This window comes from Diadema antillarum, unplaced genomic scaffold, assembly GCF_040938485.1.
Source record: "Diadema antillarum isolate AM-2024a unplaced genomic scaffold, OU_Dant_1.0 scf00000086, whole genome shotgun sequence".
NCBI lineage: Eukaryota > Metazoa > Echinodermata > Echinoidea > Diadematoida > Diadematidae > Diadema > Diadema antillarum.
The window spans coordinates 2,890,393-2,913,868 of NW_027270975.1; the positions used below are offsets into that span (position 1 = coordinate 2,890,393).

A 23,476-nucleotide genomic window follows, 5' to 3' on the forward strand; every position below is an offset into this window, starting at 1 on the left:
GCCACCCATGTGCCTACACGCAGGTCAAATGGACTGGACGTAAGTAGAACATAAGTAGCACGGGTCCAGCAGGAGAAACACATGCAAAACTCACCAAATCCTTGTCTGCCTGCAGAAATCAGGGCTGCCAACTCTCACGCATTGAGCGTGAGACTCACACATTTTGGTCCTTTCTCACTCTAAACCTTTATTTCATTTGCATGCATTTCTATTGATCTCACGCATTTTGACTCCTAAATTATAGCATTGGCCTATGGGAGTCTCACTCTCAACTAGTTTCCAGTGTTGGCAGCCCTGAGAAATTGTCCTGCGTGCTGGAAAATCCCCACACACATCAAGCCCACATTGCCCGGAAAGGTGTGACAGGGCCAAAACTTGGCTGCGGGTAAAGAGGACTTGCATGCGCAACTCCGGGTAACTACGGGTGAGAAACGTGCTAGGTACTGTCATGTGTAGGTTATCTGCGGGGACCTCCGAGTAGCAAAAATTGTTCTTCGCAAGTCGCACGCAAGGCTTTTCCGGAAAGGTGTGACAGGGCCTGAAGCCATCAACACACGTGGAGAAAAGTCTTAATTCTATTCAGTGTGCCATTATATTGGATGAGTGGAATGCTGAGTGGTAGTGAATTCCAAACAATAGGGCCAAGGTAGCAGATTGATTTTGAATGAATGTCTGTTTCCATTTCTTATTGATAGAATTTGGGGGACTGTCCGGCCTTGTAAATGTCACAATCAATATTGTATAAACCACACTGTCTCGTTTTTAAACTGTACCCCATTTTTGAGCTGTTGGGGAAAAATGAAGAGAAATGAATGCCCTATTGGGAACTTTGCTGTTATAAAATGCAGAGTAAAAAGGAAATAATTGGTGACTATAGGCAAGCATTTTTGCAAACAAATGCAACATCTGGAAAATTGTATTTTTTTAAATTATCATTCTGATGTTTAATCACCATACCTGTATGTGCTCTGATGATAGGATCATATACAGGAGAACACAGTACTGTCAGGTGAAGTTCACAACTTCATCATGAAAGTATGCTGGCTTTTTTGTGATTCTGTTTTTTGCTCATTGCTGACTTACAACAGAGCAGTATGACGATTGTTGCTTTACTGCTTTGCATATCTGTAACATCTACTGTATACGCTATATATTTCGCGGGGGTTTTATTTTCGCGAATTTCGTGAGTCGGGAGCTATTCGCGAAATTAACAACACGCGAAAATATTACCTTCCAAAATGAATCCCTTGCCTTGATGATACGAACATTTCAGTACTAGTATACCATGTCACGGCTTACCGAACAGACCATACTGGCTAAGCTTGTTTACGTACGTCCACGTCTACTTACGAATACTGTAGAGAGCCAATCCATTATCGCAAGGGGACCACTCGTCAGAAATCTAGCGTGATGGACTTAACCACTTCAAAAATGTTGAATTCTAACTTACTAGTTCGCAGAGTTTGGCAAGTCTTTTTCATGCAGTGTATAACTAGTATCATTCTTATTTGCTAGTAAGTTGAAAATTCACACTTTCTTTGCCACTTCATATTTTCTCTGGTCCCCCAATCGCGAATTTAACCACTCGCGAAAATGTGTGACAGCGGCAATTCGCGAAAATTTATGTACGCGAAAATTATAGCGTATACAGTAGTTCATGATGAGAATGTCTCTCTTGCTTTGGTTGCATGCAGAGTGCTATCAATGGAGGTGTCAATTTTTATTCACCAATACTGTTCTCAACTAAAGAAATTAACAAAAATTATCACCGAACCTCAAGTGGTATACACAGCATTAGATATATCACTTGTGTTCTGCCAAAGTCAAAATTTTTATGCAGTTTATATTGTAGACCCACCAGTTGGAATAAAATGTAATCATTATATTATTGAGATAGAAAGCGAATGAGAAGTTCTTTCCATGTGATGTTAATGAGACTAAGGTGGCTACATTTCATTGTATCCCACGAACAGAGTTCGGAGGATACTATGAATTTGGCCTCGTTCCACCGCGTCCATTGCGAGATTTTCTTGTGAGCGCTCTACTGGCTGCAGTTCTTCTTCGATCATCTTCAAATTTGGCATGAAGGTGTATTATGGTAAGACGAAGAAGCCTATTGTTTTTGGCGATGGCGTCCTCGCTTGTTCCGTCTTTATACATGAAAAGGTAAACTTAACAGGGTCTGCTTGTGTGTGCAATGCTGACCTTGTTTCTTGACCAATTTTTTTTTTCAAATTTGGTACTGAGTATGTAAATGTATCATAGTCTAATCTATACACCTATACCTATTGATAATGGCTGCCCTCACTGTTCCACCTTTTACAGGGTCAAAGGTCAACCTGATCATGTCAAAATTTGCAGAAGTGCTTATTTATGCAATAACTTGATTGTTACTCAATGGATTTTATTCAGACTTGCTATAAAGGAGATGTATATTGGGTGGTCATTCTACATGAAGGACACAACAGTTTGTGGTGACGGCGCCCTCAGTGTTCCGACTTGGATGACAGTGCACATTTCTTGTGTGTGCTGTATCAGCCACAATTGTTATCAGATTTTATTCAAATTTGGCAAAAAGGTGCATTATAGTGAAATGAAGATGGCTATATTGTTTTTGGTGGTGGCACCCTCGCTTGTTCCGTCTTATACAACATTCTGGTCTGAAAAGTAATCCAGATGGGGTATGGGACGGGTTCGGGGGATACATGTGCTTGATTGCAAGTGCTCTAGTTGTTTAGGTCTTTCTGATGCTTGCATGGTCATAACTTATAGTGTATAAGTTAGCTGAGCAGTCTGTCATAGCTTTACTGAGTTGCTACTACATGAAATTAATACCATTATGATTAAAGATAAATTTTCCCTTCCATGCACATTCCATTTTAATTCAGAAACTTTGAATATCCATTGCATTCCTAGAGTTATTTAGTGTGCTCACATGTCAAACTCTATGTTGTAGAAAAGATAGAGGCCAAGTTTCAAGATGTAGTATTGACATGAAAGTTACTGCCTATTTATAATATCAAAACATGTAACTTTTGCCATTTTTTTTCTGATTCAAAGCCTACGTATATGATTTGTCTGTATCTAGGTGAACGGGTCAGCATCACAACGCTTTCAGTTGGATTTTCAAATATTGAGAATGCAGCTTCCCAGTTGCAGTGCTATCGAAGCTCTCCATCTTCAACTGCCTCCCGTGACTTTGGCAGGACAGCACCAATCCCCAGTGACACTTCACCAGACCTTGTACCTGACGCTCAGAATTTTGTAAATGGTGTCAGACGAATACAATTTCTACCCACTTCTGAATGGGAAGAACAGGGGTTTGGAGCGTTTTACTGCCGCGGTTCACAAGAAGGATTTGACGACCAGACAATATCTTCATTCTTCAAAAGAAGTGATGGTATTATGATGGTAGCTAGTGTGTACAGTTGACAGTGTTCACTTTAAATTTGTAAGACTACTGTAGAACTTGAAATATTTGTTTGAAATGTTTGTGAATTGGAGCTGACAGCCTTTTCGCAGCATTGAATTTTCTTGAATTGCCATTGGGATTAAATGCATCCCCTTATTAAAAGAAACCTGTACTGACATTTTCTACTTGTCTGATAATTCTAATCTACATTTTTTGATGCCTACAACTGGAAAGAGAGGATTCTAAAACCCAGGATAAGCCTGTAATGATTTTAAAAAAAAATGAAAACGAGCAAGCCAAAGAACGATCCACACAATTTGGCATATGTCACAGGTGCCAACCTCCGACTTTAGCAAAACGAACTACACATGTCAATTTACTGATGAAATCTCACACGAAGTACTGCAAAAACTGTTATTTAGTAAAATTGCAATATGGAGCTGAAATAAACATGTTAAACAACATTTATTAATTTTTAGAAGGAATCTCTTCAAAAGATTTGTATTTAGATAAAATTCGTGGGGAATATTCCAGATATGCAAAATGAAATTGGCATCATTGTCCGAACGTGCTGCCCATAGAAAACTGTGTGTAAGTAACGTTGCACTAACTATGCATTGATGATATATGATAAGCGATAATGGTTTGACATCACAGTTCAAACTATCTAACAAAGATGAGGACTGAGTGATTCTTAAAATCTAAATCTAAAAAATAGTCAACGGCAATCACTGTTTACGCCTAGTTAGAAGAAAACAGCACCCAGTACATATAGACTCTAGACTAGAACTAGGACTAGGACTAGTGAGCAGTCAAGGACCGAGAAGATTCTACTTGCCGCCCCGTCGACAGCTGTACGTGCACAGCGCTCAATAGGCACAGCGTAAACGTTTAGTATGCAATACATACCCCTGCTGCCAGAACTTGAAGAAAGTCCAGACGAAAGTCCAGACTCCAAGGTCTAGCGTTGCCGCTAGATCTAGGCCCTTGTCCTGCAGGCCCTGTTGTTTCTGTGCTGAATTTTGCAGATAAGGTATCTGCTTTATGGATTTTCAATGTGTTTGTAGTCGAGATAAATCTCATGGTGGTCGTATTAACACCATGGACTAACTTAGATCTAGTTTTAGTAGGACCCATACCTCGGAAGAGTGGCCTGACCACGTAGATACAAACAGTGCCGCCGCTTCGCGATCCAAGCGCTGGTGTAACGATAGGCATAGTGCTGGAGTACTTCCGTATCCATGTAGATATCTCAAAATTCACTTAACCAAATTGCACCAAAATCACAAGAAATATTTTATGACTCATGTCCACTTGCTCACGCTAATTGGAACCAAATCGCAAGTCCGGAAGCATAAGTGAAGTTGTCGACTTTCCTGTCGTCGCTAAAAACAATCTGCTCTGTAGGACTAAACAAGAGTGATCGCACAGACTGAAGTTAGCCATCTAATATCATGACACAAATCTTTCAAGTAATCGGGAGCAAAAAATCAATTTATAAATTATTTGAGCTCAGTTGAATGAAAAATAAAGTTCGTAAATCACACAAATCGCCAAAATCATGACATTTTTTAGTTTAGTTCCCGCATAAATTCCCGTTCGCACAGTACTAGTCTGATAACTTCAGCTCTAGATTTTGCATGTCGTGTTTACCAAGATCTCTCGCGAAGAGTGAATTTTTTTGTGACAACTTGAAAGTCGGCGTCAATATTGATACTTCTCGATTACCGATTTCGTTCAAATATAATGCAGTATTTTGAAATATGCATAGAAGTATATCCTGTAATTTTGGTGCGATTTGGTTCAGCGAAATTTGAGACAGCTGCATGGATAGGACAGTACACAAGTGCCGCCTGCTAGCTAAGTTGGGCCTAAGCGTCGTCTGCCACTCGGCACGATTTAACGCACGCGTATGCGAGGGCTTGTAATCAGAGATATATTTGGCACCTGTGACATCACAACATCCGGGCTCGTCAGCTCATTAGCATAATTCTCGCCAAAAAAGTTCCATTTTCAACATGAAGTTACGGGCTAAATCGTTATGAAATTTTGATTCTGTTTGCACCTCTGGGTCTTTTAGAATTAAGAACAACATATAAAAAAATAAAAACCCGGTACAATGCCCGTTTAAGTGTAAACAAAACTGTCACTTCCATTTTATTTTCACATATTTTGGCTCCTCACAAAATTGACGAAAATTTCAGGTTTTACAGTACTTAGTTTATCCTAGACGTACCGGTACCAAGGGGAGTGAAAATTGAGTGAAAGTTCACTCTTTTTGTCCCCGCCGAACGAGTTTGAGCAGGGGACTATGAAACGGGCTCCGTACGTGTGTGTGTCCGTCCGTGTGTCCGTGTGTCCGTCCGTGTGTCCGTGTGTCCGTCCGTGTGTGCGTCCGTGTGTGATCAAAATGTTCAAAATGCTACTCCTTCGCATTTCTAACCCGATTTTGATTCTGTTTGCTTTATATGATAGCACTACATGGGAGCTTTGAAACTTGTATACAGAATTTCAATTGTGACCTTTGACCTTGACCTTTGACCTATATTGTACATTTTGCTTCAAAATGCTACTCCTTCGCCATTTCTAACCCGATTTTGATTCCGTTTGCTTTATATGATGGCACTAGGTGAGGCTTCAAAACTTGTACACAGAATTTTGACCTTTGACTTCTTTGACCTTTGACCTTGATTTTTGACCTATATTGTACATTTTGCTACAAAATGCTACTCCTTCGCCATTTGTAACCCGATTTCAATTCCGTTTGCTTTAAGTGATGGCACTAGGTGAGGGCTTCAAAACTTCTACACAGAATTTTGACCTTTGACTTCTTTGACCTTTGACCTTGATTTTTGACCTGTATTGTACATTTTGCTACCAAATGCTACTCCGCCATTTCTAACCCGATTTCGATTCCGTTTGCTTTATGTGATGGCACTAGGTGAGGGCTTCAAAACTTCTACACAGAATTTTGACCTTTGACTTCTTTGACCTTTGACCTTGATTTTTTAACCTATATTGTACATTGGCTACAAAATGCTACTCCTTCGCCATTTCTAACCCGATTTCGATTCCGTTTGCTTTATGTGATAGCACTAGGTGAGGGCTTCAAACTTCTACATAGAATTTTCACCTTTGACTTCTTTGACCTTTGTACTTCATCTTTTTACCTATATTGTACATTTTGCTACTAAATGCTACTTCCAGCGGGGACATATATTACGCACCGCGTAATTTCTACTTTTCCTTGTTTTAAGAAGGATTCAACGTTTAATTGATGAAAATTGGTTTTCAAATGGCTGAGATATCCAAAAAAAGTGCTATTAATAAAAGGCAACAGGCCACGCCTTTTATTAAGATCTCTTTGTTTCACCTTGTTTATGGATATCTCAGCCATTTCCAAACCAATTTTCATCAAATAAACTTTTGATACCCCTTAGAATTGCATGCTCTGTGACATCTCATAGAGTGGTTTCTGAATATCTCGCAAAACATTAAAAGCTAAATCCTCACCTCAACCAGAACTGTACACACCCTTTAACATAGCTGTAAGCCATGAATGACTGCTTTATCTACAGTGTAGTATTTATGCCAATATTACGTTCAGTTGAGGTTAAAGGGATTTTTGGTGTAATATAAAGTTGACCCAAGATTAAGTGGCAGATAAACAGTATGGTAGAGAAAGAGCATACTACCCTAGACGTGTAGTCAGAAAAGCCTAAACATGATGTATTGATGATCCATGCATTGTAAACTCCATTTCTATGCATTAGCTTGCTTTGAGCCTGTGGATGGGAGATTCACCCGTACAGTGAATGTAGGTAACACAGGAGTGGTGATTGAAATGAGAAACACAGGTAGATGTACCATTCGAGATCCTGTCTGGAGAAAAGATGGAGGAGATCCTGTGTCAGGACAGATGACCACCACGTTTACATTCTCTAATCCAATTGTGGCTGGGGATGAAGGCATCTATGAGATTCACTACAGTGGCATGCGAGGTCAAGGAAGGGGAGCCTTGTACAGACTTATTGTTCGTGGTAAGTCATTTGAGCATTAGGCTTTGACGTGAAGTAATGTAAAGTAGCAAAACAGAAAGGAATTAGGAACTTTTTATGTTACTTTATCTTTCTCCTTGTGTATCAGAGTTGAACATATATGAGCTTGTATTTGTGAGGGAAAAAAATCCATTGATCCAAATCCTATGTCACCACAATGATGTTATTTAGGCCTCTACAGTAATGATAGTCCTTTAACATAAATTTCATACTCCTACAAAGATGTGTATTATATAACTTGATCAAATGATATATATGATCCCATATAAGGTCTTTTTGTGCTTATGATTTAAAATAACTTACCAGGCTTTTAAGTTTTAATCAACAAAATTGTCATTCTATACATTTTCTAATTGGCATTGTGCATCACACACACACACAAAAAATAATCAACATCACTCCATTCAAATAACTAAATACTGATTTCATCCAAGGAGAATGCCGTTGTGGGTGGATGGGGAGATGGTGGGAAAATCTTGGATATGACATCTGATAGAGGGAAAGACTAGAAACATGCATACTGAGCACCTTCTGACCAGTGCAATGTATGTGCATGAAATTTCACAGAGGGCAGGCATTGCTCCTTGTACACTACCTGCCGTCACACTCAGCCACTCTCATGTATTGAGAATGTTAAAAAAATATGAACTCAACAATGGGAATATAAAACATTCCACAGACAAAACCTTGGAAGAGTAGAAGGTGTCATGATATGTGACCGGCGACAACGGTTTCAGGCAAAAGTCGGGAATTTTGAAAATTCATTTTTTTACTGAATCTCATTGCCCATTTCCTAAGCTTTGCATTGATATAAAACACTTGTAATCTTCGGCACCGTAAGTCGGCATAGAAAGAGAAATAAAATGCACTTTTTAAGTTGTTAGCCTGACAAAATTGCGAGAAAACAGGCTTTGAAGATTCACCTCTTTCTCAAAGACAATGTCCGAGCGGCGATGCGAGGGGAGAATCACCCATCCGTACGATGGTGCCAATCGATGTTAAGCTCCGCCTCTAGCAACCACATCGCCTTCTGATTGGCTCACTGAGAGAGTCAAATTTCCCGGGCACCTTCCTCGGAGCTGAGCGTAGGGAGCCGAAAAACAATGCATTTCGCTCGGGTTTGTTTACCAGTACGTCTTTCAAGATGGCGAATACAATAATTGCACGTATGGTGTAAATGTACATGTATGTACAATGTACATGTGTATGGTGCACGCATTACGCAATGACATCCACATGCCATGGCCGTGTGCATGTAACAGGAGCGGTGGCGAATCCACACATTTACAAATCGCGTTTTCATTGTGGTGCCTTTTGAAGGCAGAAAATTGCTAGTGCTGGCAAGGGTCACGCTTCCTGTTTGTTTTGCTTTTACAAGACATGCATATGTTGCTTTGTTCGGTGGTGCTCATTAAATTAAAACAAACAAACAAACACGACTCGTTAGTTTGGTGCGATCTTGACGTGTAGTACTTGAATATAATTGGTTACATTATATGACTGCTCCTTTCCTCTCATCTACCTTCCGTTGAGTCAGTCTGCTGTCATAATGTTTACTACATGTACAAGTAGACAAATTTGACCCGATTATGTCATGCTACATGAGTTTTGTTTCACTTCCGTTGTCGAACATTGCAGTAGAATAGTTTGGACAGAAAGCCAAACGAAGAGCACGCACTACAGAGCGAGCGTTATAAACCACTGTAGCAAGAACAATGGGGCATGTAATCGTGCACGCCTGGACATACAAAGCATTCCCCAAACGCTGCAACTGGTGTCTCCGAAAGCCGAATTATGTAAATGTATGCGACGCACCAGCCAATCGCATGCGAGACCCTGCGCCGTAGCAACGCTGAGGATATTGGCGCGGCGTTCGAAAGAAGCTCGAAAACTGACGAGTGCGATCTAACATAGGGTGCTTAAAATTCTATTTTCAATAGGAAAAACTTAGTCTTATGCTACGAAATTCAGTGTAGATGTAGATAACATTATTATCAAAGATTCGATTTCTGCAAAAAACCTAAATCGACAAAAATAATGGTCAAAATCTTTGTACCCCGCCTAGGAGGGAATTTGCTCTTGCGACTTTTGCCTGAAACCGTTGTCGCGGGTCACATATATTATACTTCTGGACATTTTTCTGTGACCTCAGAGTGATTGATTGATTAGATCTTGGCTCACAGAGGTGAAAGTAAAAGGTCACTAGATTATGGTAAAGGGACAAGGTTTGCATGTGAAACATTGCATTGATTAGCATTCCATAAGATTCAACAGAATTGGAAAAAAAATGAAGAAAACAAATAGATAAAACCAGAAAAGGAAATCAGCCTGTTTGACTCTATACTAATGTTTTCCAGATCAGATGTCAAAGATCAGTAATTAAATTGCAGTGAGAACATTTGATGGCATTATTGAACTTCCATATGTTTATTACTGTAGTGAGGATATTATAGCCACAATGTTGGCATTCATCAAGGAATCAAAGAACAAAGGATAGACTGAACTTCAGATTAATCATTTACACAATTACACAGACTATGAATGTCTTATGTAGTTCTGTAGAACAAAGTTAAATTTAGCTGCAATTTGCATGATTCTATTTTCTCTTATTCATAGATTGTCCAGCTGGTAAATGGGGCCCCCCTAACTGCTCCAGGATCTGTGACAAATGTTACAATGGTGGAGTATGTGATGATGAGACTGGCAGGTGTATTTGTCCGAACAATTTCAGAGGACCAAATTGTTTGGAGAGTAAGTACATTGTATACACCCTATTTTAAGTAGAAAAGATATATATTACTTCAAGTAAGATTTGGCTTTTCAGGGCCGGCAGAGCGTTTTAAAAAGTGGGGGGGGGGGGGGGGGGGGACTTCCGGGTTTCATGAGGTAACAACCAAAAAAAAAAATAAAGGTCCTCAGCTCATCTCTCCCATTCCACTTCTTGGTTTCTTCAGCTGACAAGCAAAAAAACCAAAGAAAACGAAAAAAAGTGGTCTTCAGAACATAACCATACCACACTCACACTTCAAGATCTCTATCTATTTTTTTTTTTTTTTTTTTTTAAATGCCACTTGCATACTTCCGGGTTGGGGACTGCCAAAGTGATGACACCTTACATATTCCTTTGTATGGTGCACAAAAAGTTCCCCCCCCCCCCCCCATTCTGTCAGTCATGACTTTAGTTTGAAGCTTTAGGCATACTTTGATGTACTAATACTAAAATGAGAATGACAAAACAAGCAATGATTTATTAATAATACCCCCGTTCTGGAGGCCATGACTTTAGTTTGAAGCTTTAGGCATACTTTGACATGCTGATACTAAAATGAAAATGACAGAATTAATTTATTAATATTTATGAGTAGAAATAAATGTAGCAAAGTCACGACCATGCACAGTTACATGTTTGTTTGTTTGTTTGTTTTTTTAAGTAAAGTGATACAGGTCATGAAGACGTTTATCATCTTTGCTTGCACAAATATCTCACAGACTTTTTTATGCCTCGGCCTGGAAGTGGTGCCAGAGGCATTATGTCTTCAGGTTGTCCGTCCTTCCGTAATCAATTGTTTTTGGACTGCATATAACTAAAAAACCTTTGAGGTATTCTAATGAAACTTGGCATGTATGTGTGTGAGGGGGTGAAGTTGTCAACTTTTGGGTGCACATGCTCAAGGTCAAAAGGTCAAGGTCAAATGCTCAAAATTTCACTATTTCCCCCATTTCTATGCAATGCCTGAAGATATTTTCTTAAACTTAGTCTATATGTACGACCCAGTTAGGATTGTGTAGTGAGAGTTTCAGGTCATAAGGCCAAGTTCAAAGGTCAAGTGAAAATGTTAAAATTTCAGTTTTTTCTCCATATCTTGGAAATGGTTCAAGGTATCTTCATGGAACGTACTATGCATGTACTGACTGGCAGTGATTATCTAAGGGATTTTGGGGGTCATGGGGTCAAAGGTCAAGGTCAGCTCTTCTAAATAGTACTATTTCCCTCATTTATGAAATGCCTGCAGGATGTTTTCTTTTTCAAACTTGGTGTATACATGTATTACCCAATAGTGATTCTCTGGGAAGTTTGCCAAAAAGGTCAAAGGTCAACGATCAGGTGGAAGTGCTGAACTTAGCTTCTTCCTCCATTTCCTGGAAGTGGCTCAAGTTATCTTATAAGTTAGTACATATTAATGCATGTTCTGCCTGACAATGATTCTCCTATGATTGTAGGGTCAAATGTCAAGGGTCAAAGGCTAAGTGAAAATGGTAACAATTTACTGTTCAATACAGAAATTGCTCTTTTTCTCCATACATTGAAAATTTCTCAATGCATTAACTTTTAAAAGGGTCAAAGTCAAGTTAAAGTCCTCAAATTCCCAAATACATGCTCTCCCATTCATCTAATTAAACCTAGGTCAAGGAAGGTGAACATTCAACACATTTGTGAAAAATGTGTCATTAATTTAACATTTTGCCAATTATGTGAAACTGTCATCACACATTGTCCATATGTGACCGTGCACCTCAAAATGAACATAAAGTCGCACACACTGATTTTGCGTGAGGACTGAAAATAAGTGAAATGGGTCAACCTAGCCGAACTTGACTTTTTCATATTTTCTGAAAGAGCGGGTCTTCTTTTACATTATGTTAAAATTTGGTATTATAAAACGGGCAGGAAAGTGTGTTTTTTTTAGCAGTTTATCTTGAACATTTTTGGTAGAATAGTGTGATTAGGTGTGTCTTTAGATTCCCTTTTTCATTTCTGAAAAGCCTTGTACACACTCTTCACTTTCAACTCTAATAACTTTTGAAAGGATAGTGCTACTGCTTTGAAAGTTGGCACTAATTATGGACAGAATGTGTTCATGGGGCATGCTTAATTTCAGTTTAATTTGATAATCCCTTCATTGTTGTTACTCTGGTGGTTTACGTCCTGTTTTTTGTCCCATTCATCGCACAGCCAGCCCTGTTTGGTAAAGATTAAGCGCTTGAATGGACACTGTACTTCACAGCCTCTTTTCTCAGTTCACACTTTTCCTGAGTTTGTGTTTTCTTTCCAATATTTAGATAGGTTAGGAGTGTCCATTTGATTTGAGTTATACATCATTTTAAAGCTTAAAGTCTGCTCTTTCAGAATATGGTCTTAACTAAAAACTCATGTCTGGCGACTTTTTGTTTGTTTTGAGGTGCAGGGTCACATATGTACTATAGACCTATTAGGGGAATAATGCATTATGGCAGATGCATTACCACTATAGCAACATTTGTAGTCTTTCTTGACATCATGATTAAGATAAAAGAGCATTCAATCAATCAATCAATCAATCAATCATTAAGCATTATGTCAATCAAGCATTGACATAATGGTTAAGATAAAAGAGACTATATTCACATCTGCCAATTAATTTCAGAATTATGGTGGTGTAGTAGTGCCAACTCTGAAGAGACCATGTGTACAGTAGTGAATCACTGATATTTATAATGAGTTTAGAATATTTAATGAAAGGTCATGATGGGGTGATATTGTTACTCTTTGTCGCTTGAAAATATAATTGTTACTGAAATTACTGTGTGACAAAATCATATGAAACATAGTAGCTTTTGTATTGTTTGTGAGATTCTCTTACTTGAACTGTTACACCGGTTGTTATTTTGTTGACAATACCCTTGTCACAGACGTAATGCCCTCCTATGCCTTTGTGTTGAAATAGTGGCTATTTGAAAGGGACTCTTATGTGTCTGCAAGCACACACACTGCAAGACCAGCTTTAAGAGCTCGAAAGAGAGTCTTAATTTGAAAACCAGTGGAATCCACATTGTAAACTTCATGATGTAGGGGTACTGTATCGATTATTGACAGCCTAGTTGCAAGTGCAGCAAAGATGAACAGCAGCAATAGAAAGTTACTAATAGGAAGCACGGTTCCCATTGTTTACTTCAGCTTGCAATGTATATAGTCAAACTAGTAGAATGGTGAAGGAGGGTGTGAATTAGATACCGGTATCCAAATCTGGAGACTGTAGTCTACATGTAGAATTTGATTGAAGACTTACATACAGCTGAGAGTGCAGCTGAGGGTGCACTGGCACAGCACCAAAAATAGCACATATGGGACTGGGCTTCATATGTGCTAAGCAGAGGCGGCCATCTTGGAAGTTGAGACATGATTGAAATCCCTCCAGAAACTGTAATAATCTTCCAAATATGGCATATATGACAATGATAAATGATTCCAAACAGGTTTTCCAAGTAGGATTTGATCCAAAAAATAACAATGGACAATCACAAACCAATAATTTTCCAAGGTGCATTTGCCAGGGCAAAATTCACGTCTGCACGCGTGCGCTACACTACCTACCTCCCTTGACTCGTTACTGACATATGTTATGGGTAATATTATTCCCATTGCCTTTAGAAAGAGGCAAGTCAAGTGTTCTTTTATTATGCGAAAAAAGTGAAAATATGTTGAATTTTCTTTACATTTTCTTTATACTGTTGTACTCATATGACATCACAAGCCTTAGTAGTCTCCTCATCCAGCAGTTCCAACACAAAAGTTTTAAAAATTCATAACTTTTGCATCGATTGTCCAATTTTCCTCAAACTTTCACTGACGTGTTCTACTAATATTGCTGCATTCTCTCAATCCTTATCTTAATGAAGGTGAACTTGTCCTTTAAATTACAATGCATTGTACATCCACACAAACAAATTTACTGACTGTCCAACAACATCTGCAGAATAACTTTTTGTAACATTCAAATGTTTTTCACTGCATAAGTGTTGGTCACAGGTTCTCAAGCAACTGAACCAGTGCTATCAAGACTGTGTTCAGTTGGCTTAATTCATGAGAAGCACTGTTAATAAGTTCCATTCTGCATTCACAGTGACTTTGGTAAACTGTTGGTCCAGATGTGCACGTTAATCTATTTAATGATTGTATCATACTATCTTATTCAATGCTTAGACTGCCTAAGAGCTAGGATAGTATTCTGAGTACTGGAATTACAAAAGCAGTATGTGGAAACTGCAGGTACACTGTCGGCGGTATTCAATGATCTTGCCTAAGACTGACTCAAGAATGCACATACATATGCACAAATTGCACATAGATGACATCACCACAGTTCAATGAATGCTTGTTTACATACACAAGGCACACAGAATTAACACCAATGATGGCAGAGTTGTTCAATGACAGGTTTTTTTTTTTCAACCAATATTAATTGAATCATGAATGTTTGGCAAAGTGTTTGAAATAATTACAAACTGTATTAAGTGTAATTTATTTCTTCTTATAGTCTGCAAGTCCGATGGTGGGAATCGATTTGGACCGAACTGTGAGTTCAGATGTACATACAATAACAATGATCCAGCTGACACCTGTAGTCCTTTTCAGTTCTGCCTGCCTGATCCATTTGGATGTTCTTGTGACACAGGAAGACGAGGAATCAACTGTAATACAGGTAATGAGACATTCTCATGTGAGTACAAAGCTGTCATCAGTACTTGGATTTATTGGTTTCCCCACTGTGATGACTGCAGTATGTACATGAGAGTGAATCTATAACAAACTGGTACAATGCAAGTGTCTGTAAAAAGAGTCTAATACATCAAAAGAGTACCATATGTACCGAACATTCATAAAGTTTATAGTCACCTGTCCCTGTAGGCTACTGTATGCCAAGAGCACATGGAAACTGCTTCAACTGGTACCAACCTTCCCTGTTAGCCATTCAGACACACAGTTGTGAAATGGTCATTTTTTTTTTTTTTTATGTACATGCAAGATGTCACAATGAAAATATTACATATCATAGGATCAGTTTTACTTCATGCTTATCTGTATTTTACTGTTATCTTTTTTGTATTGTTTTGTTTTTGTTTTTGTTAATACATTCCTGAATTGCCGAATAGCCTTACTTTGTATTAGTATACAAATGATGCACAGGACAGAGTGGATTGGTGAGAATTGGATGTGCGAGTTTAACTGTTAATTGTAGGTTTTAGACTGTTCCAAAGTTAAATGAGAGTATCCAATTCTCACTGATCTACAAAATAGGCCTGTGCATCTTTTGTGTAAAAAAATGGGCCCATAAATTCATGAAATACAACCATTTTCCCCATCATGCGTCCGGTACACCTACTACACTATACAAGACTTGATCCATGCATTCAGATTTTACCAGACACATGGCTCTGTGTAGATCAGTAAAAATCAATGCATGATAATTGACCAATCAAATTGCAGAGATTCTAAAGCCCATTTTATAATAGCTAGATATGTGTGTGACACTAACAGTACATACATGTATGTTCAGAATTTGTAATCAGCCATTGAGGAATGATATAATTGCATCACATGGGTTCCTTGTTTGAGCTGTTACTTAAAATTGATGTTTACATGACTCATGGATACTTTTTAACTCTTTATGTGCAATGGTGGAAACCCCCCCCCCCCCCCCCCCCCGTGTGCCACATTATTCTGAGATAACGTAGTCATACGAAAACAATCTGTTTTTCAAATCTTACTTTGATTATGGTAGACTTAGTTCCTCCTGTTCCTTGTGGAGCATTGGGCGGTAATAGTGGTCCTCCATTCTGCCTGGTTTGTTGCAATATCCTTTGCTTCATCCCAGCTTACTCCCATTGTTTGTAGATCCTTAAGTACTGTTCTTTTCCAGGTGTTTGTGGGCCTTCCCCTTCTCCTTTTTCTGCTTGCAGGCATCCATTCTAATGACGTTTTGACGTGTCTTTCATCTTTCATTCTCAGGGTGTGTCCTAGCATCTTCAGTCTTTTTTCCCATTATAATAATGCTGAGGTCTTTTTGATTACATCTCCATACTTCTTCATTTGTGATTTTGTCCTTCCATGTGATGTTTAGAATTTTTCTCAGACATCTTTGGTGGAATACATCTAATAACTTGGCTTGCCTTGCTGTTATTTTCCATGTTTCACTTGCATAGACTGCCACTGGAGTAACAAGGGAGCTATAAAGTGTGATTTTGCTGTCCAATGTGATATGTTTTGATCCCCACACCTTCTTGAGCCTCTGGAAAAACAGATCTTGCTTTGCCCAACCTACATGTGATGTCCAGTTCTGTATCCCCATTCTTGGATATGATGCTGCCTAGGTAGGTGAAGCTGGAAACCTCTTCTGCGGTTTGATGGTTCACCTGCAGATTCATAGGACGTTCATGATGGATTGACATGACCTTGGTTTTTTCTGAGCTAACTCTGAGGCCCACCTTGGCTGCGGTCTCTGTGAGGCTATCTGTCATCTCTTGTAGGGATTGGGTTGTATCTCCCAGAAGAGCCAAATCATCTGCGAAGTCCAAATCTGTTAGGCGGTTGTCATTCCACTTGACTCCAAAGGTTGCTTTGTTCATGACTTTCCACATCACGAAGTTGATAGTGAGGAGAAAAAGCAGGGGCGATAGAATACAGCCCTGCCGAACTCCTGAGAAGATGTTGAAGGTGTTCAGTGTAACTGTTGCTTGTTCTGATGCAACAGCGAGAGTTAACAGACTTTTGAAGATGTTGATGAATTTCTGTGGGATTCCATATATTCTTGCAATATTCCAGACTGTCTCTCTGTGTACGCTATCAAAGGCCGCCTTAAAATCCACAAAGTTGATATGTAGCTCCATATTAAATTCATGGCTCTGCTCGATGATGTTTCTCAGGGTTAAGATCTGCTCAGAACATGATTTCCCATTTCAAAAGCCTGCTTGTTCCTCCCTCAGCATTGTGTCTACAGAGTCTTTTAGCCTGTTTAATAATACTGAGCAGAAGACTTTGCCTGGGACTGATAAAAGTGTGACACCTCTCCAATTGTTGCAATTGCTTCAGTCACCTTTCTTTGGTAGCTTGACTATTTCCCCTTTGCTCCAGTCCTCGGGGCACTTGTTCTGTAGTCCAAATTTTACTGAGTAGGTGGGTGAGCTGTTTTGTTGTATCTTGCTGGCTATATTTCAGCAGCTCGGGGGAGATATTGTCTATTCCTGCAGCTTTGCCATTCTTAAGTGCTTTGATAGCTCTAAGTACTTCGGCTTCTGTTATCTGACCAGTGTCTAGGTCTAATGATTCCATGACATCTTCCTCACTGAAGTCTATGAGTGATGGTAGGTCTGGTTGGTTGAGGACCTCTTGGAAATGTTCCACCCATCTGGCATTCTGCTCTTCTTCTGAAGCAAGGGTTTTGCCCTCTTTGTTCTTGATTGGGATTGAGTTTGTGTTACCAGTGCCGCTCAGCTCTTTCACAATTCTGTACAAAGTTCTTGAGTCATTTCTGTTGGCTGCTCTTTGGGCCTCTTGTGCTTTTCTCTGTAACCATGCTTTTTTTGTCCCTCTTGCACTGTTTTTAGCTCACCTGAGCCAAAGGTTCAAGTGAGCTATTGCGATCGCCCTTCGTCCGGCGTCCGTCGTGCGTCGTGCGTCGTCCGTCGTGCGTCGTCCGTCGTCCGTCGTCCGTCGTGCGTAAACTTTTTACATTTTCATCTTCTTCTTGAAAACCCCAAGACCGATTTTCATCAAACTTGGCAGGTAGCATCCCTAGGGGGTTAGGAACTCAATTTGTTAAAATGGGCACCATGACCCACCCAGGGGGCCCCCAGGGGGGCCCAAACCCCCAAAATTAAGGAATCTTTAAAAATCTTCTTCTCTAGAACCAGAAGTGATAGAGCTAAGTTAATACTATGAGTTAGTACATTGATGACTGCAGTTTCAAGTTTGTTCATGGCAGAATCAGGGATGCCCCCCTTGGGACCCAGGGGAGGGGGGTGGGGAGGGGTTCTAATGGGGCCTAAATTGTACATTTTCATCTTCTTCTTGAGAACCCCATGACCCATTTTCACCAAACTTGGCAGGTAGCATCCCTAGGGGGTTAGGAACTCAATTTGTTAAAATGGGCACCATGCCCCACCCAGGGGGCCCCCAGTGGGCCCCCAGGGGGCCCCCAGGGGGCCCAAATCCCCCCAAATTAAGGAATCTTTAAAAATCTTCTTCTCTAGAACCAGAAGTGATGGAGCTAAGTTAATACTATGAGTTAGTACATTGATGACTGCAGTTTCAAGTTTGTTCATGGCAGAATCAGGGGTGCCCCCCTTGGGACCCAGGGGAGGGAGGTGAGGAGGGGTAAAATGGGGCCTAAATTGTACATTTTTATCTTCTTTTTTAGAACCCCATGACCCATTTTCACCAAACTTGGTAGGTAGCATCCCTAAGGGGTTAGGATCTCAATTTGTTAAAATGGGCACCATGTCCCACCCAGGGGGCCCCCAGGGGGGCCCAAACCCCCCAAATGAAGGAATCGTTAAAAATTTTCTCTAGAATCAGAAGTTATACAGCTAAGATAATACTATGAGTGAGTACATTAATGACTGTAGTTTCGAGTTTGTTCATAGGAGATCCAGGGGTGCCCCTCTTGGGGGCAGGGGTGGGGGGGGGGGGTTGGTTAGGAAGGTCCAAATGGGGGCCTGAATCGTACATTGTCATCTTCTTCCTGAAAACCTCATGATAGATTTTCGTCAAACTTGGCAGGTAGCATCCTTAGGGGGTCAGGATCTCAATTTATCAAAATGGGCACCATGCCCCACCCAGAGGGCCCCAGGGGGCCCCCAATTCCCCAAATTAAGGAATCTTTAAAAATTTGGGCCCTTATTGTACATTTTCATCTTCTACTTCAGAATGCCTGGTCAAATTTTGGTAGAGCTGTGAATAATTTAGATTAGTGACTGCGTGAAAGGTGAACTTGCGATACTCAGGTGAGCGCTAGACCCGCGGGTCTCTTGTTTCACCTTAACATCTAAATCTGAGTATACTTGTGCTTGTTGGTTCCTTTCTTGCTCTGTCTTTGTCTGATCTCTTTGGCTTTTAACTTGCTTTCTTTCATCTATGAGTTTCCAGGTGTCCTGGCTGATCCACTGTTATCTTCTTGTCCCCCTTCTTTTGCCAATAATCTTTTCAGCAGCCTCGTTAATGCAAGTCTTTGTCTGGTGCCACTCTTCCTCAATATCTTCGGAGTGTTGAAGTACTGCAGAGCGGTTGGTGGGTTCTAGTTGGAACTTTGTAGCAACCTCCGTATTTGCACGGTTTTCCACAGCAATGGGTCTTAAAATGGCAGTGTTTCCCTCCTTCCTGCGCTTGAGTCGAAGACGCAGTGTTCCGACCAGTAGGTAGTGATCTGATCCCACATCACAACCTCTCCTTACTTTCACATCAGATAAAGATGACCTCCATCTACTGTTGATGCATATGTAATCAATTTCATTGAGGGTTTTTCCTCCTGGCGCCCACCAAGTCTTCTTGTGGATGAGCTTGTGCTGGAAGTATGTGTTTCCAATGCTGAGGCCATTTGTAGTGCAGAATGATATGAAGCGTTCACCATTGTCACTGTGGGTAGATGCTGTTCCATGTGGACGGATGGTTTGTTCCAAGCCCTTCCTCTCCATGCTGATTTGAGCATTAAAATCTCCGATAAGGAGTTTTACATAGCTGGGGGTGTGGTCTATAACATCTTGCATTTTTCCGTAAAATTCATCTTTTTCATCATCCTCAGAATTCTCTGTTGGTGCATATGCTTGTATGACGGTAGTTTTCCCATGTCTGCTACATAACCTTGCAGTAATGATTCTATGGTCTACTGGAGTCCATTCTATTAGGGCTATACTAGCTTTTTTCCCTAATATAATGCCTACTCCATGTGTATGGATATTCTCATTCCCGGAATAGAGGTCTCTTTTTCCTTTAGTCATCTTCCCCTTTCCTGTCCATCTCATTTCACTAATGCCTAGTATTTCAAGTCCATAATTGTCCATTTCATTTAAGACTTGATCTAGTTTGCCACACTGGAAAAGCGTTCTTACATTCCATGTGCCAATCTTAGTAGATGTTTTGACAGAGAGAATCAAACTTCTTGAGGAGTTGACTTCCTTTCGGCTTTGGTCAGCTTCCGTCATTGACACTCCTAAGAGTGAGTTGTCATCTCTTCGCCGGGTTTTCAATGAAGTTCCTTTTGCTGTTACCGTTTCTGTAGCGTCTTGTTTTTTTACGAGGTTGGGTTGCTAGCCCAATGCTCAACCCTCCTCCTTTCTCATTCTGGGCTTGGGACCAGACAACAGCAGAGTTTTTTCAAATCAATATAACATTTATGAATTTTTGTTAAATTGTAGACAAAGTTAGGAAAGTTGTAGAGAAAATGCAAAGCTTTGCATTGATGTGAATTCTGTGACAAATCTATAATTGTCCCCGCCGAACGAGTTCAAGCAGGGGACTATGAAACGGGCTCCGTACGTGTGTGTGTCCGTGTGTGTGTCCGTCCGTGCGTCCGTGTGTGCGTGCGTCCGTGTGTGATCAAAATGCTACAAAATGCTACTCCTTCGCCATTTCTAACCCGATTTCGATTCCGTTTGCTCTATGGGATGGCACTAGGTGAGGGCTTCAAAATTTCTACACAGAATTTTGACCTTTGACTTCTTTGACCTTTGACCTTGATTTTTGACCGATAATTTACGTTTTGCTACAAAATGCTACACCTTCGCCATTTCTGACCCGATTTCGATTCCGTTTGCTTTATGTGATGGCACTAGGTGAGGGCTTCAAAACTTCTACACAGAATTTTGACCTTTGACTTCTTTGACCTTTGACCTTGATTTTTGACCTGTATTGTACATTCTGCTACAAAATGCTACTCCTTCGCCATTTCTAACCCGATTTCTATTCCATTTGCTTTATGTGATGGCACTAGGTGAGGGCTTCAAAACTTCTACACAAAATTTTGACCTTTGACTTCTTTGACATTTGACCTTAATTTTTTACCTATATTGTACATTGGCTACAAAATGCTACTCCTTCACCATTTCTAACCCGATTTTGATTCTGTTTAGGTGATCCGAGTATCCTCTCGGATCACCTTCTGTATCTGTACTGATTCTTTGTTCTTCTTTTTATTCTTCTTTATTTCTAACCAAAATTTGTGCAGCAGTTAGCTCAGAAAGTGCATTGCCTTTCAATGTCAAACTTATACCATATATGTATCATGTCCCAAAGACGGCAGATCAAGTAAAATCATAGTGATCAGTCGACCTTGACGTCACTATGACGTCATTATATGAAAACACGTTTTCATTCATATCTCATTAATGGAATGGAATTTTGCAATGAAATTTACGTCACATACATTTCAAGTTATGCGCATTTTTCTCATATTCTCAAAATTCATATTTTCTCTTAAAACTTGCGCGTACGCGCGCGTTGAAATATTTGTATGCTCAAATCGAGCTCAAATTTTTTTTGCACACGTTTCAGACCATTTGGAGCATTTTTTTAAAAATTGAAAAAATTGGACGGACGCTTACGCGCGCGCACATATTCGCACACACAGCTCATATGCAATGGAAATTTCCCGTTTTTTTACCATTATCGGATGCCTAAAATGTCAAGAAATATTTCTACCAAGTTTCAAGTCAATCCGACTCAATATGACGTCATACGGGCCCGTCAAAGTTGAAATTTTGCGCGCGCGTCAATGGCGATATACAGTGCAACGATGCCAAAAAAACGCCAATTTTAAATCCGATTTTACTCGTCAGGATGGACGGTAACCTCCCATTTTCTTTACATATTCTGAAAGCTTATGAGTTGGATATGTTATTTCATGGGTTGGCGATGCTAAAAAAAGGATTAAAAGATATCAAATTTCTTAATAAAGTAAAAAAAGTAAATTTTCAAAATGACGTCATCAAATTTCAAGTTCACTCGAGCGTATCTCACTTATCCTTTGCCAATTTACACCCAAATTTCAGTATGTTGTAGCTTATTAAATGATCTTTCATTAATATAATTACAACATTTTGATTGGAGGATGGCATCATCTCGTAAAAATGGATTGAAAGTAATATTGTCAAATTTGACCAGTTTACGTGTTATCTCTATGGGAGAGCAGTTTTTCTGGCAGTGAAAATTGACATGACTCTCTTTTTCGAGCACGAGCTCACTTATGCTTCGGTGAATTTTTCCCAGATTTTAGAATGTTGTAGCTGAGACTTTGGGCTATCGTAAGTGTGCCCTCCATTTTTTCATCCGACGTCGGCATCACGTCGAAAAACTTGGTTGAAAATGGCACGAGGCTTCGATGCAGCGTCATTTTGCTTAATACACAGGGCCTATGGAGAATGAAATAGGTCATTGCGTAGCGCATCTGACTCGTAATCCTAAGGTCCCTGGTTCGAGGCTCACTCCTGCCAATATTTTTTTTAAATTTTTTAAACACTTTTTTCTTCTTTTTCTTTAGTTAATCTTAATCTCCCTTTCCTTACTTTATCTTTTTCTGATTTTTTTATGCTTCTCCTTCAAATTTCTATAAAATAACATAATTTTTTCTTTATTTTTCTTTCTTTCTACTACTTTCTGTGCAATAGATGAACAACAACAATGGCTATCATTCCCATATTTTGCACATGTTTAGTACATGTCACGTACATTATTTCATAAAATAACAACTACTTGATGGGACACCATCTTTGGTATGTAAATTAGGGTCAAAGGTCATAAATGTTTCATCCTGTATCTTGGTGAATACATGTCCTATCTTTCCCATATTTTGCACACGCAAAGACCATGTTACAAGAGTCATTTCATAAAATAATCACTTTTTGCTTAGACGCCATCTTGGGTGTGCAAAGTGAGGTCAAAGGTCAAATATACTTCATTCTGTATTTCCGTTAGTGTATACGGAATTCGGTACCAAAGATGGCAGGTCTCACTCCCTTTTCTAAATGAGAATCCAAACATCACACGGCCAATGTCCCGTCAACACAGATGAAACCTGTATGGTCATGAATATTTGGATCAGGACTCAAATCATTGATTTTCGAAGAGATTGGATCACCTAATTTGTCAGTGTTGACAAATTCCGCTTCTAGTTGCTTTATGTGATGGCACTAGGTGAGGGCTTCAAAACTGCTACACAGAATTTTGACCTTTGACTTCTTTGACCTTTGACCTTGATTT

The 23,476-nt window shown here is 39.7% G+C and overlaps 1 protein-coding gene across 1 annotated transcript in view; it reads left to right on the forward strand.

The window, feature by feature from the left end:
* Nucleotides 1-7,256: 7,256 nt before the first annotated feature.
* LOC139717944 (laminin subunit gamma-1-like) overlaps nt 7,257-23,476 on the forward strand; it is a 54,313-nt gene continuing 38,093 nt past the window's right edge. Inside the window, exons 1-3 of the mRNA XM_071629428.1 lie at nt 7,257-7,452; nt 10,087-10,221; nt 14,766-14,930. Of these exons, the coding sequence (XP_071485529.1) occupies nt 7,257-7,452; nt 10,087-10,221; nt 14,766-14,930 (496 nt within the window). The remainder of the gene's footprint in view (nt 7,453-10,086; nt 10,222-14,765; nt 14,931-23,476) is intronic.